Source organism: Homarus americanus, unplaced genomic scaffold (genome assembly GCF_018991925.1).
Source record: "Homarus americanus isolate GMGI-L3 unplaced genomic scaffold, GMGI_Hamer_2.0 scaffold33468, whole genome shotgun sequence".
NCBI lineage: Eukaryota > Metazoa > Arthropoda > Malacostraca > Decapoda > Nephropidae > Homarus > Homarus americanus.
The window spans coordinates 623799-637772 of NW_024714177.1; the positions used below are offsets into that span (position 1 = coordinate 623799).

At 35.4% G+C, this 13974-nt stretch overlaps 1 protein-coding gene across 1 annotated transcript; it reads left to right on the top strand.

Annotated features, from left to right (window-relative positions):
• Window positions 1-1435: 1435 nt before the first annotated feature.
• Window positions 1436-13974, top strand: LOC121876247 (armadillo-like helical domain-containing protein 3). Its single transcript, XM_042381264.1, has 15 exons — window positions 1436-1564; window positions 3670-3838; window positions 4693-4839; window positions 5580-5721; window positions 6044-6177; window positions 6530-6685; window positions 7265-7413; window positions 8245-8481; window positions 9608-9828; window positions 10782-11014; window positions 11944-12045; window positions 12211-12311; window positions 12504-12582; window positions 12994-13110; window positions 13331-13974. The coding sequence occupies exons 2-15, from the start codon at window positions 3701-3703 to the stop codon at window positions 13421-13423; spliced, it is 2049 nt and encodes a 682-aa protein (XP_042237198.1). The 5' UTR covers window positions 1436-1564; window positions 3670-3700; the 3' UTR covers window positions 13424-13974.

Sequence of the window (13974 nt, forward strand, 5' to 3'; positions counted from 1 at the left end):
AAATTAACCTATCCAGTGTAGAAGTAATACAGGCTTTTCTGCTAGAGTAATCTTTTTGTTTTGTTATCTTCCTTTGATTTTTTTTTTAATTCATAGGCAATTTGGCGACCCTCTTACCTTGGCGCCCAGGACGGCTGCCCCTTCTGCCACCCACTAAGTACGCCCCTGCGATAATGCATGGAACCTACTAGAACCTGACCTAATAGGTTAGGTTTGTTAGGTCAGGTTCTACTAGGTTCTAGTAGGTTCTAAGCATTGTCGTTTTCATTCCTGTGTTTAATATCATGCTAATAGTGTGTACAAAAAGAATCGCACATTTCCTTCCAGTAACCTTACCAGTAAGGTTTAGGGTAAATCATTTATAGGAAACGCCTCTTGAAGAGGGATTCAGCGAGGTATACTACAAAAATACCGCTGGGAGGAGAATTGTGAAGCGGGATAGGGTAAATAAAAAATAAAATAAAAATACTTAAAATCCTAATAGAAAGTTGTCGTTTCTGTTTATATACCTAAAATCATCAGAACAATAAGGACAGCAAAAATAAAGAAAATCAACAAACAACTTCTGGTGGTCACCCTCTTCTACACCTTTACCAAAAGACATTACTAGTAGCACCTAACCTAACCAACCAAAGAAACCTACCTAACCTTACCTAACTTCCTAGCCAGGGGGCGGACCCCAGTGATATTTAACAGAAAGTACTTAACCAATCAGAGCCCACTCACGGTAAAATAACGTTAGTAGGAACTTTGCCGGGTGCTGGACAACTCGTACCCATCAGAACATGTCAACTCGTACCCAGCTCGTGTGTGTGTGTATATATATCATGTAGATCCACAATAGAAACGTGGACAAGGTTGATTTTAAGGATCGTAGTTATTATTTTACTTAACAATCTTACGACCCATTCCCATGTGTAACAATAAATGGTCCTGCCACTTACAGAAACCCAACTTAAGGAAACCTGTATATCTGCCCAAGCTGTAAAAAATAAAATAAATAAATAAATCCACCAATTTGGCCACTATAACAGAGTAACACGTGAATAATTGAATATAAATGTGTACAGAATTATTAAAGATTGTTCCTTACCTTTGACTGGACCCTAATGAAGGGGTCAGGAGCCACACCCCCTTCCTTATATTACTAATAAGTTGATTTAGCTTCGTAGTGAGAAGAAGTCACCAAAATCCAATTTTCTCATCAAATAGACTATAATAAGGAGATATAATTGTGGAATGGTGTTTCCTGGTGGTATAAATTAGACATTTTAATTAACTTTATCCTCGCCCGGGACTCTTGAACCTTACAGTCCCAATATACACATATAACATTATTGTATTTACTTAACAAAAAAAGATAATTTTGAAATAATATGATTAAGTAACATGATGTTGTTTATATTATATTTATTATTAGAATTTTAAGTTTTGTTAGTTGTTCATTTGTCTGCCTCACCACAGCTGAGGTTTGTTTACCACAGCAGCCAGAGGTGAGGACTGTACTGTGTCTTCTGTTGGAGGTTTACAAGAAGAAAACTATATTAAACCAAGACTAATAGAGGTAAGATTGAACTAAACGTAGAACATTATCGGTGAGGTCATATTCAAGACTAGTAAAAAGAGAACTGTGGTTACTTCCTCCTAATATTCGGCGTTAGTTGACATTTATTACTATTATCCTCTTTGCCACTTGGCGTCTTATGTTAGGTAGTTAGTGAGCCCTTTATTAGACACTGTTGGTAAGTGCTCGTGAATGTACCAGAATATGAGCCAATGTTTGTCTAATCTGATCTTTAAGGAACTGACACTTGGTGCTGTCATCACTGGCAGGAGTTAAGGATAATACTTGCCATGAGTGTCACTTGTAAACTAACCTCGGTCAACTTTCACTAATGCATCAGTCTTTGTTGGGATATTACAAATATGTTTTTCCGATGTTAATTGATGAGTTTCGAACGAATTTGATATTCATTTCAGCCGGAAATCAATTATATTTTTTTAGACCCCCCTTTACCCTACCCATCAATCTTAACAAAAAAAAATATATTTTTTTTGGTAAATCACAAATAAAAAAAGAAATAAATAAATAACAAAACCAAACCTAACCTAACACTATTTTTCTAATGAAACTCTGCAATTGACTTAAAATAATCTCTATCACAGTGTTGGCACAGCTCCTTCCACCTGCTCAGCCATATCGGGTCCAACTAATTACCCTAATGTAGCCGCAATGAAGTCAAATGATGGTCCTACAAGAATAAATCGGACTGCCAATCACTTCTCGACTGATGTATGGTGTCACGAAGTCACTAAAAATTGGTAAACTTAATTTAATCTGAGTTAATAGATCGAATGCATGTACTTAACCAAACCTAACCTAACCTCGACTAGTATTTGGTGTCACGAAGTCACAAAAAATTGGTAAACTTAATTTAATCTGAGTTAATAGATCGAGTGCATGTACCTAACCTAACCTAACCTAACAACACAACTCAGATTAAATTAAGTTTACCAATTTTTTTGTGACTTTATGACACCAAATAATAATCGAGAAGTCATTCACAGCCCGATTTACACTTGTAGGACCATCATTTGACTTCATTGCGGCTACATTTGGGTAATTACTCTCTCCCTCGGTACATGCACGCAATCTATTAACTCAGATTAAATTAAGTTTTCCAATTTTTTGTGACTTTGTGACACCAAATACTAGTCGAGAAGTGATTGGCAGTCCGATTTATTCATGTAGGACCATCATTTGACTTCATTGCGGCTACATTAGGGTAATTAGTCGGACCGGCCATATCTGGTTATTCTGGTACTGTAAAATCAAATCTCCGCTCCCGACGCACCCACACATTGTTCATTAGCTAAGACAAAAAACTCTTGCCCAATTATAAGTCTCCTATTGTTATAGCCAAATAAGAAACTCCTACACCACCCCCGCACATGCACTTTAGGCGCTTAAGAAGCCAACACGGAGGTAAGGAGCACTGCGTGATGGGCGGTCAGACCTTCTCTGTGAGATGAAACAACAAATGGCGACACTTGTGACTGACCAAATCTAATAATATGGAAAAATTAATATCTCGGTTATCCTTAATTTCCGGCGGAAATATCACAGAAGAAAAAGGTCTTAGAATTGTTTAAACATTACAAAATGTATATTAATAACAGCGAGAGAAATACCGGTGCAAGATCGAAAATTCACCCTACCCTGTTGACTACTTATGTATTGACGAACAACTTCTCTTACATTCATACCACAAGTCAGATATCTTACAGGAATTTCGGTTGTCATATTTTTTTTCTTGGACTTTTCTCTCAGTAAATAATAAATGTGTCCATCACCTTTTCTTTGTTTGATTACAGACAAATACTTCCCAGCAACTAAACGTTCACCAAACATTTACAACAACTGCTACACTATGTTAGTTATCCAACAACTTAATATAAACCAACCTAATAGTGCTTTATTGGGTTATGTAGGTTATGTTATTTCATGTACAGTAATGTCATATAAATCATCGTCAAACATTTGCTCGGGTTAAACTCATTTGTGTTGATATGAAGGACCTAGTTGGGCTCATTACTCTTACACCACCAGTCTCTTCGCCTTGACTATAAAATAGAATTAAATATACCTGTTAATTTTTTTAATTACAGGTGTAGATAAAATAAGGGCTCACCACACAAGATGGGGAGCAAGTTGAAGCCTGGTGGGGTCCGTCGACACCTGAAAGAAAAAGTCGTGCAAATGTATGAGGACTTATTTCATGGAACAGACCCTTGCATCAACAACCCTAGATTTTGGGAGGATCTTTTTTTACTTAAGGTAAGGTACATTATTCTGGGGGGACAGTTTTAACTAAAATATTGTCAATAATTAACTTCATGTCAGGAAATGTGAAGTGTTTTTCTCCTTCTGATATTATACCTTTATTCAACCTGTGACTTGAGTACTGTATGCCTAGTGATGTATACAGTTTCTCAAAAAAACTAACTTTTAAAAATTGTGTTGAGAAAATATGATGCAACAGACAAAAGATTTTGATAACCCTACCAAGACAACAGGAGTCACAGTGTTCATTCTGAAATTCATCGACCACCCTCCCAAGCAGAGGTAGTTTTTTGAGTGACTGTACATACAGTATTCAAATGCTATTTCACATGTTTCCAAACTGTTTATCTAGAAGGAACCTAATCTCCAATTTAAAGTGATTCTCTTTAATCTTCAGTGGCCCCCAAGGGTTTTCACAAAGCTTTCAGTTGTGATGGTTGAATCCTTAGTGAGAAAATGATTTCTGTAAAGTATATCCTGTACTCAGAAAATTGACTGGTTTAGGTAACTCCAGGAAGTTTGTCGGGTGTGATCCTGCCGAGTGATTTAACTTTTAGTACAGTACGGGATGCTTCAGTAACAATGGTAATGGCTTTAATTGATTATTTTGTTAACACTGGCCAGTGATGAAGTTTCAAGAGTGTCTACTATGACTATGTTAACAACTTAAGTGTTGGGTTAGGTTGCGAGTTGGTTACGGGTGATTGATAATCAATTATATTTTATTTTATTGATTTTAGATTCCAGTCACAATTAGAGTTGTTTGATCCTGATTTATTTATAAATGAATTTCATCGTTAATCCTCTATTTTTTAAATGTATATTTATTCAGGTGATTTATTCAACAGCCAAAAATGTCAGCATTAGAGGGTGAAATCAGCAGGTGCACATCAGACCAGCTGCTGGGACTGAAGGAAAACATCAACACACTCTTTGCCAAATGTGTCCAGGTTCTGGCCCATGAGCACCACATCCGTGTAGTTAATGCTCTTCTGGTGAGTTGATAAGATTTCTTTACAGAGAAATAGTATTCGCATTACAGTAAAACATTAATGATCTCCATGGATGAGTGGCTAAGTCGGCTAGTAACTGGTGAAAAATGGGTAGGGTTGGGCCTCAGCAAGAGGCGGAGTCAATGCTTTTGCTTTGTGTGTATAGATTGGTCAGATTAAGCTAATATGATGCCTCCCACCTTTAGAAGCAATTATTTTACTTGCTTTAACAATTTTATGATGATGGGTGTGACAGTGAGGTTGGCAGTGACTGGTATAACCATTGAGTTACTGTAGTTAATAAATCATAATTTATCTACCTTGATGGTCTGATTGGGGGGTTATCAGAAGACAATAAGTCCCCAGTTAACAGCCTCTATAGTACAGTATCGGCTGTGATTGTTGAAATATTTTCCATTTTGACTTCCTTAGCTTTTAATTTTATATATATATATATATATATATATATATATATATATATATATATATATATATATATATATATATATATATATATATATATATATATACTCGTATAATTATTTCCTTATTGTGGTACTGTACTGTCATGTATAATGCATATTGTTTCTCTTCTTTCTTATAAAGTGTTTGTTTGGTACAGATAATGTGTCTTTTGCTTAGCTAGTGCATTTGTTTAAATTTTATTACCTTACATACTGTATATTTTTTTTTTCTCTCTAAAGTTATTTATTCCCAATCTTAGGAGTGTCTTTTCTCCACAGACTTTGTGCAGTCTGGTCAGAGGTTTATATAGAAAGATGCAAGGTGATTATGGCTTTGATTTTATCAACATCCTCATTGGTTTTGATGCTGCCGAGGAACAAATGCAGCTGCTGCTAAACCACTGTTCAAATTTCCTCACAGGTTAGAACACCAACACAGTGTAATGACTGTTTATTCCTACAGTTTGAGAATATTCTTAAGAATTTTTTATATATTTGCCTTTTCTTATTATTATGCAGGCTTATGCCTATAAATGCAGTCAGGTGTCCAGTGTTCACTAACCTTATGAGATGTTATTAATGGGAGTAGAAGCAGATTGTAAATTTGTGTTTGTGCATTTACATGCAAATGTAATTGCAACATTTTCATATACAGTACATGTGTATAATATGTACTTCCCATGCCTTTACTGCCATAGTATCTTCTTTTTTATTTAACAAATACGAAATATGTTTCTTCACAGGAGAATACTGTGACAGCCTCAAATCACTAAGTCTTAAGTTCCTGCTTGTACTGGCAACTGGAACCGACAACATTAGTCAAAACACCGTGCTTGAATACCTCACCATTAACTGTAACTTTGATGCTGTCATACAGGTAAGTCATTGTGATATTTTTAGTCCTAGTTGCTTTACCTTTATCTAGCTTAGTTTCTTTAGGACAGGCCATATTCTGCAATCAATTGAGAAATTTACAGTACAGGTGTACTTAGTATGATGCTGTTTTCCTAAGAGAGGAGCCTTTGGCTTCCAGTGAGTAGAATGAAACCTTTGGAAGCATTTTCATGCTTATTAAGATGGTGAGTAGTGTGGGTTTCACCATTAGGAACTTGTTAACATAACTGAGTCGTGCAGCCCATACGTATTATATGGTATTGAATTTCAGGATCAATCAAACATTGTTTTTACAGCTCCTACAGGAAAAGAAATAGCATTACCTTTTTTTTCAGCTTCTGAGTCATTCCAGTACACGCAACCAGCATGGTCCAGAGGCTGTGCTGTACCTCATGCTGATGGTCAACTACCGTAAACACGAAATGACCAACCCCTACACTGTAAACCTCTCTCTACTGGATGATGAACTAATACTGAATGGATATGGACAAGTGAGATGCTAATTTTTACTATGGATAAAGGATTGTTTTAGTTTTCATAATCTTGGGAATTGTTATACAATATCACATTATATATTTATTATCTTTCCCCTCAATGGATACTACTGTACATGTAAATTAATTTAAAGTTGTCAGCATAATCCTTATGCACATTTTAGTACTGTTGTTATATACCATAAGAAATTGATACAGAACAAACTGTACTCATATACAGTACTGTATTTACCCCTCTATGATTAACCTCTTATTCTTTTCTCTTTAGAATCACTTATAGTCATTGTTTTCTTTTTCTAATTTTCTATGCACACACAAAAACATTTTTAAAAGTATGAGAAAAATAGTAAAAAACTTAAGTGTTACTGTGACGATTGTTTTGTTGGAAATTTTGCAATTAAGGCTTTTTCTTATACCACAAGAATGAAGACCGTGTTAAGTACTTTATAAATATACAGTACTGTAGAGTATTTTAAACAGACATAACATGGAGAAACATATTGTTTTACTTTGAAGTGATAAACTAAATGACAGATTCATTATTGTCACTTTTTAAATGACCTTATTTCAACGCAGGTCATCACAGCTTCATTAGCAGACTTCAATCACAAATACTCAGCACACTTCATGGAGCCCCAGGGTTCAGGATGGTTTGCATCACTCACCTCCATGGTTGGCTCTATGTTCTTGTCAGAGGAGATGGCAACCCGCAATGAACACATAAAGTATGTTACTATTTGATTGTTAATATCATATAGCATAAGGTAGTCCTAGTGGTCACATCCCTACCACTATATAAAAGACGTCACTTCCTTGGTAAAAATGATAAAAAAAAGAGGTGGTTGGGTTATGGTAGCTGATGTAGGTATTAGTGGGCCTTTTTAGACTTTTTACTGACTTATATCCTCTTCGCATAGGGTATAAATGTGGTATCAATCTTGGTTTATATCTTAAATAAGATAGAACTACCTGTCTCCACACCTCTCTTTCAGGTGTTTCACTGAGGTCAGCAGGATGTGAGTATATAGCTGTACAATTTCACATTTGGCCAAACCAGAGATGAACAGATTGTACATGTACTGTATGACATCTGACTCATTAACTCAGAATTGCACTTTCTATTTTTACCAATATTTTATAAAGGTAGAATTGTTTACAGGAGAGAATTAAAGAATTGGATTATTGCCCAAGGCACCACAGATCAAAGCTTAGTTGGGTTTAAATTCTCCAACCATCAACAGTTATAAATATTCACGAGTTCTGTCAAGTTCGGTCAAAGGTTTAAAAAGATATGAACAGATTTCATGAATTTTGAAGTTTTACCGTAGCTGTAAATTTGCGAGTTGCATGTGATGTAAATTGGATGTTGCAGACTCACACACTTAATCCATTTGAGGTGATCCGTGTTTTATTACTCTAAAGTTTTACTGATTGATTTCACTTTACTGTACTGTACAAGTTCCTTTAAATGTAATGCTTGTTTGGTCACTTGGGTGCTTACATGTCAAATACTGATAATATTTTGTACTTAGATTGTGGTACTTTTCCCTTTGCAGGGCAAATGATTCCTTCTTACTGGCATTGTATGAGGCTGTTCATCTGAATCGCAATTTCATTACCGCACTGACCACTGCCACAGACCCATCCACCCCGCCTTCTCCAGCCAACACCCTTGATCGGGGCATTACACCGCCAACTCCAGATTCTACCGATGCACCAAATCCAGCACCTACTGTTGAGATGGAGGCATCTGTACAGCCAACCAATCTACTGGTTACTTTCCTAGAGTACTGGTAAGCTAACTTCACAATTGTAAAAGAAATGCTCATGATTTATGCAATTCTCCAAATCCAAGGGAGATGGAAAGATGATTTATATTAGGTGACATCATACAGCTGCAACACAGTGCTGCCAAACATAAAAATAGTACTGTATTATACAGTACCTCAGTTGACAGCTAGCCATTGATGTTGGGTGTAGTGCTTCTATTCACCCACTAATTATGGTTATACATAATACTGTAATGAAAAACTTGCATAAAAATATAAATAACTTCATTATGCATGTATTAAATTATTTCAAAACTAATTAACATTGATTATACTCAAATCTTTAAATTCTGAACCCATTTTCATGATAAATGCCTTTTCTCTGGAAACTGAAAACTAACATGTTTAAAGTCTAAAGATAGTCTATATTGCTGAGAAAATATATATAAAGTGATTTAAAACTTACAGGCACATCGTAATTCATGTTTTAAATATTCTATACTGTACAGTACTGTATGTATTAAATTACTCGTATAACAAAGCTCAAGGAAATGTGGTGATGTAAGACTGAATTTACCTCCAGTATAATGAACTTTTGGGAGAAGAAGGTTACTGTACTGTACTGTGTACTTGTGTACTTGTATATAACCGAATTCACATTCCAGAACTGTATGCTGATCTTGTGATATATATACAATAAGAAGCAACATTTATTCTGTTACATAAAGTGCTGAATACCATCTGGGTGCAAGGAAGGTAAACTAGTAGCTACCTCACCTCGCCAACTTAATTGGCTAAACTACATCATTGTTAAACACTTAATATCTTAATATACTGAATAAAAACAATTTATATATTGTGACAAAACCTGGAACTTCATCTAACCAACCTTACTAACTGAACTAAATCATTGTTTGTAAACTCTAATACTGTATACAAAAACAGTTGATAAAGATGCAACTACAGTAAATCATGTATATTGAGTTTTTCAGTGGCGTCATGTACTGGATCATAATTTGGAACTTGCTTGTTTTTTTTGGCAAGGGTCGAGCCTTATTATTCTGAATTATTAAAGTTTTACTTGGTAGTTAATTTGACATCCAGTGACTATGACTTCTATTACCTTGATGTGTGTATATTCTTTCTCCAGTTCCATAGTGATGCAAGACACAAAAACAGAAGAAAGTCTCAACAATGTCAAACTGTGTTTTGTGATCATCACCTGTATAGCTGAGGATCAGTACTGCAACCTATTGCTTCATGATGCCAACCTTGTCTTCACAGTACCATTACACAGACTTCCCATGAGACATCGCAAGGTGATCCCAGAAAAAACAGCCCATGCTCGTCCTCTAGCATGTGCAGTATTAGGTAAGGCACACCTTATTTTTTTTGTGTTAGATGTACAGTACATGATCTGCCTGGCCTGACTTGTATGGTACAGTAATTCAGTATATTATTTACCCCTTGCATCAAAGTAAATTACTTTAATGAGATTTCACTGTACAATGGATTAGTGTAACTTCTCATAATATCCACAACTCTGTGCCCCTCTGACAGTGTAGTCCAAATATTGATGAAATAATTTTTTGAAGACATTTTGACCAATGTAATGCTAACTTATGGTGTATTTTAAAAATGACAATTTACAGTCAGATAGGTTTTCCATATGCTCTATCAGGTACAATTAAGGTAGGTGTCTGCCACATACAGCTCACGTGTGTAGGGTTATACAGTACATTACTACTTTGGCAAAGACTTTGTTATACTGGAATTTCCATTGTTCCAAACCTTCTGATGCATCATTAGTGCAGTAAATTGATATACATCACTATAAACTATTGTTGACCATTGAATCAGAATGGTCTTATTTTGAATCACACACCCTTAGAAGATTTTTGAGGATTCATGTCCTCCTTAGCCTTCCTGAGATGCTTGTCTGTTGCATTAACTTTACACAAGGAGCTGATCATTTGCAAGTATCATTATCTTCTTATGACCATTGTATAAAGAGATTGAACAAGCCGACTGTATTACTACCTCATGCCCATGGCTCCTCAAGGTTGGCCCAATCATTGCTTAGCAATCAAGTTGGGATCCTGGCCCAGTTTCAACAAGTTATAAAACAATGCATTATAGTCGGCCCAGTAAAAGTAAACCTTCACCTTTGATCATGCGATGGAATTTCAGAATTCCACATTTTTAATGAACATCACTCCTAAAGATATGAATTTCAAAGCCTCTTCCTGCATTTCATTTATTGTCAAGTAGGATATGGAGTAATTATTAAGTATACATACTTGGTAATTACAATCTTTCCATAGATGTCATGGTTGAGTTCATGATGTCACACATGATGAAAAAGCTTCCAATTGAACTGTTCCATCAAAATGTGAACATCATTCACCGCCTGTTATGCTATCAGAAGCGCAACTCAGTGCGACTACCATACAACTGGAAGGATCTCTGGGCAGCTCTAATTGCTCTTGCCAAGTTTCTTGTTACCAATGAGGCTTACTTGGCCAAGAAGATGAATATATTCCAGTTGGCTCATCAGGTGAGTTCTTATCTCTGAAGCTCTTCTTAAATTATGCTTTCCACTGCTGATTCAGCCTTTTTAGACTATATTTTTTATTATAGAAAAAATAGTTAGTTTGGTGTCTGTATTTATTGTGCTGGGTGTCCCAAAATTTTATTTGCCAAGATGTGTTTCCTGGGTAAACTAACTTTTGAAATGCAGTAATACAGTATATGTATTTGCATCAGATAATCAAAACCAAGTTCTTGCTTCAAAGAAAAGCATGTACTGTACTGCATTGAAGTTCTCTGGGGGATTCCTTATTTGAGGCAGAAGTGACAGTGAGAGGGGTGGTTTACCTCCTTTATTCCTTTGGAAACTTACCGGGTAAGTCCTTTTATTTAACCACTTGTGTATGGGGTCTCCTCCTTTCTGAATAAAATTGTCCGGTGTTAGCCAAATAAAATATTAAAAAGTAGCATCCCCATAGTGTAGGGGTTAAGAGTTACTGTTTTAGTATATGAGAGAGAGAACAGTTCTCTGCCCTACAGAAGGAAGCATTACACCACATTGGCCATTTCATTTTCTGGCTTTGGCTCAAAGTCTGGGGGGAATTAGTCTCCTGTTAGTATCTACAGTTCTGCAAATTGTAGAATTCATATTTGAGACTTGCCTTTATTACTAACTATAATCCAATTATATCACTTGGGAATAGAAGTTTACTTGGAAGCAATTCTAATAATATACTACCTGTAGAATGGTCAAACCAGAATCTGTCTTTGTATCCTTGATGATAGGTCACTTGATATGAATTTAAAGCAGTCTTGCTGCTATTATTATACAGTAAGGGAGCACTGACCAGTCTCTAGACTTGTTGACTTTACTTGAGTTGTCTGATCCATTCTTAGTTTACAAAAATATATTTTATGATTAGTTCTGTATTGTACCTCATTTTATCCCCTTTTCAGGTAATGAATATCTTCAACTTGTTTATAACATACGGAGATACATTCCTGTCAACGCCCTCGAGTTATGATGAACTCTACTACGAAATCATGCGAATGCATCAGGTAGTATAAGAATTATCAATTGTATTTCAGTATGTCTCAGTAGATTTATTTTAAACGTGTGATAAGAATCTTCACAGTGTGTATAACTTCTGCTATATTGGTATTATATATGCACATCCTTGTCAATAATTTTTAATGGAAAAGGGAATACCATTAAATCTACAGGTATTTGAAAACATGTATTCCATGAGTCTACGCTACTCTCGGACTGATGGAGACTACAAAGAAAGTGCACAGAAACTGACAAACTGCCTTGGCAATGTCAGGTGAGTTATGCTCCATTAAAATGAATGCATTTTACAATAAGTTTGCTTTTTAAAGGTGTTGGTTTAGTAAGTAATTTTGCTCTTTTCTTTTTGTATATGCATTAATATCAACTTAAGTTTTGCATGCACTGTACTTGTTTACACATGCTTTCATTTTCACTGGATACATCTCTAGATTTTTCTCCCTTACAGATCCATCATCAACCATTTTACTCCCAAGTTAGACAAGTGGAGTCAAGAACATGGTATTTCAACTCTCACTGAGGAACAGGTCAGGCAAGCTGCTGTTGCTTAGTACAACTTGTGCAGTATTAATAAATTTCAAATGAAACACTACCTCATACAACCTTCATTCATAACCCTTGTCATTCAGTTTTTCTTTTTTACCAAATATTTAACTCGCTCAAACTGTACATATTGATAATTCATAGATATTTACATGAAATAGCTCTTGTGTGATATTGGATTCCATAAAACTACCTCTGTAGCTACTGAGTATTCTGTTTGCATAGTTGATAACAAATACCCACCTTACCATTCAGTGTGATATACTTTTGAGTGAGAAATGCAATCTAATTTGATTTGACCAAAAAGTGCTACTCTTCATTTGCCGTGACATGAGCCAACAAACTATTAGTATAAAATTGTAGTTCTGTACAAATGTTAAGGTAATTTGTTGCAGGTGTTGGAGGTTGTGCGGAACAACTACGACAGCTTAACACTCAAACTGCACGACAGCCTTGACCAGTATGAAAAGTATGCTGAAAAGCCTCAACATGCAAACTTTTTTGCTAATATGGTTAGTACAGGTCTTTTCTGCAGCTTTATTTTACATGTTAGATACAAATAGCTATGTCAGTTATAAGTCCACACATCCAGAGGCCTGCATATCCAAAATTCCTGCTTGGTACTATCTCTTGTGCTTTAATTGTAACTTAATACAGTAATTGGATTTCCCATGATTGCTAGGTGCTTACAGGGAAAGCTGTGGCCCCACTGACTTTTTTGTCTCATTTCAGGTACGGAGTATTCTCAGTGACACCAGACAGAGTATAGATTTTAGCGCATTTGAAAACTTATCAATACTGCAAGAGTTGAGTAATTCAACGTGAAGTTCAGTATAGATCAGTGTTTGATAGCAACAACAACAGATGACAGAACTTCAGCTTGGTTGGCAAAAACTGTTTTGCTTCCAGCTGTCAGGTATTTTTTTTAAACAAGTTGAAAGAATAAAAAAAAGTGGATTTTTAAGTTGCTCAAATGTTTCATGAATGGGATTGAAATATGATGAAGTAACCTATTTAAACTGTATAATACTGTATTTCTTCTAATATGTAAATATCTTTTTAGTCTGTCAGATGATATAAATGGCCCCTATATGTATTCTTACTTTCAGGTGACTAAGCATAAGATTGAGTGTTTTCATATAAAAATTATTTTGTAACCAAGATAATACTATAATGAAGATGCCTAGACATATTGTTAGTAGCCACAACCAGATGTTTAACATTATTGACATACAGTAATTATAAAATCCTTCTGTAATATTCAAAATAGGTATTTAGGTGTATTAGTGATCATGAACAAAGCTGTGTTATCTTTATCAGCAATTATTGCCCTCTGCTTGTGGAATTTTAATTTATTCATAAATATTTGTTAATAA

Coding starts and splice junctions, on each gene's coding strand:
- LOC121876247 (XM_042381264.1), top strand. CDS start 3,701: ATGGGGAGCAAGTTGAAGCCTGGTGGGGTCCGTCGACACCTGAAAGAA. Junction 5,722..6,043: donor CTGTTCAAATTTCCTCACAG/GTTAGAACACCA, acceptor GTTTCTTCACAG/GAGAATACTGTGACAGCCTC. Junction 11,015..11,943: donor TATTCCAGTTGGCTCATCAG/GTGAGTTCTTAT, acceptor TCCCCTTTTCAG/GTAATGAATATCTTCAACTT.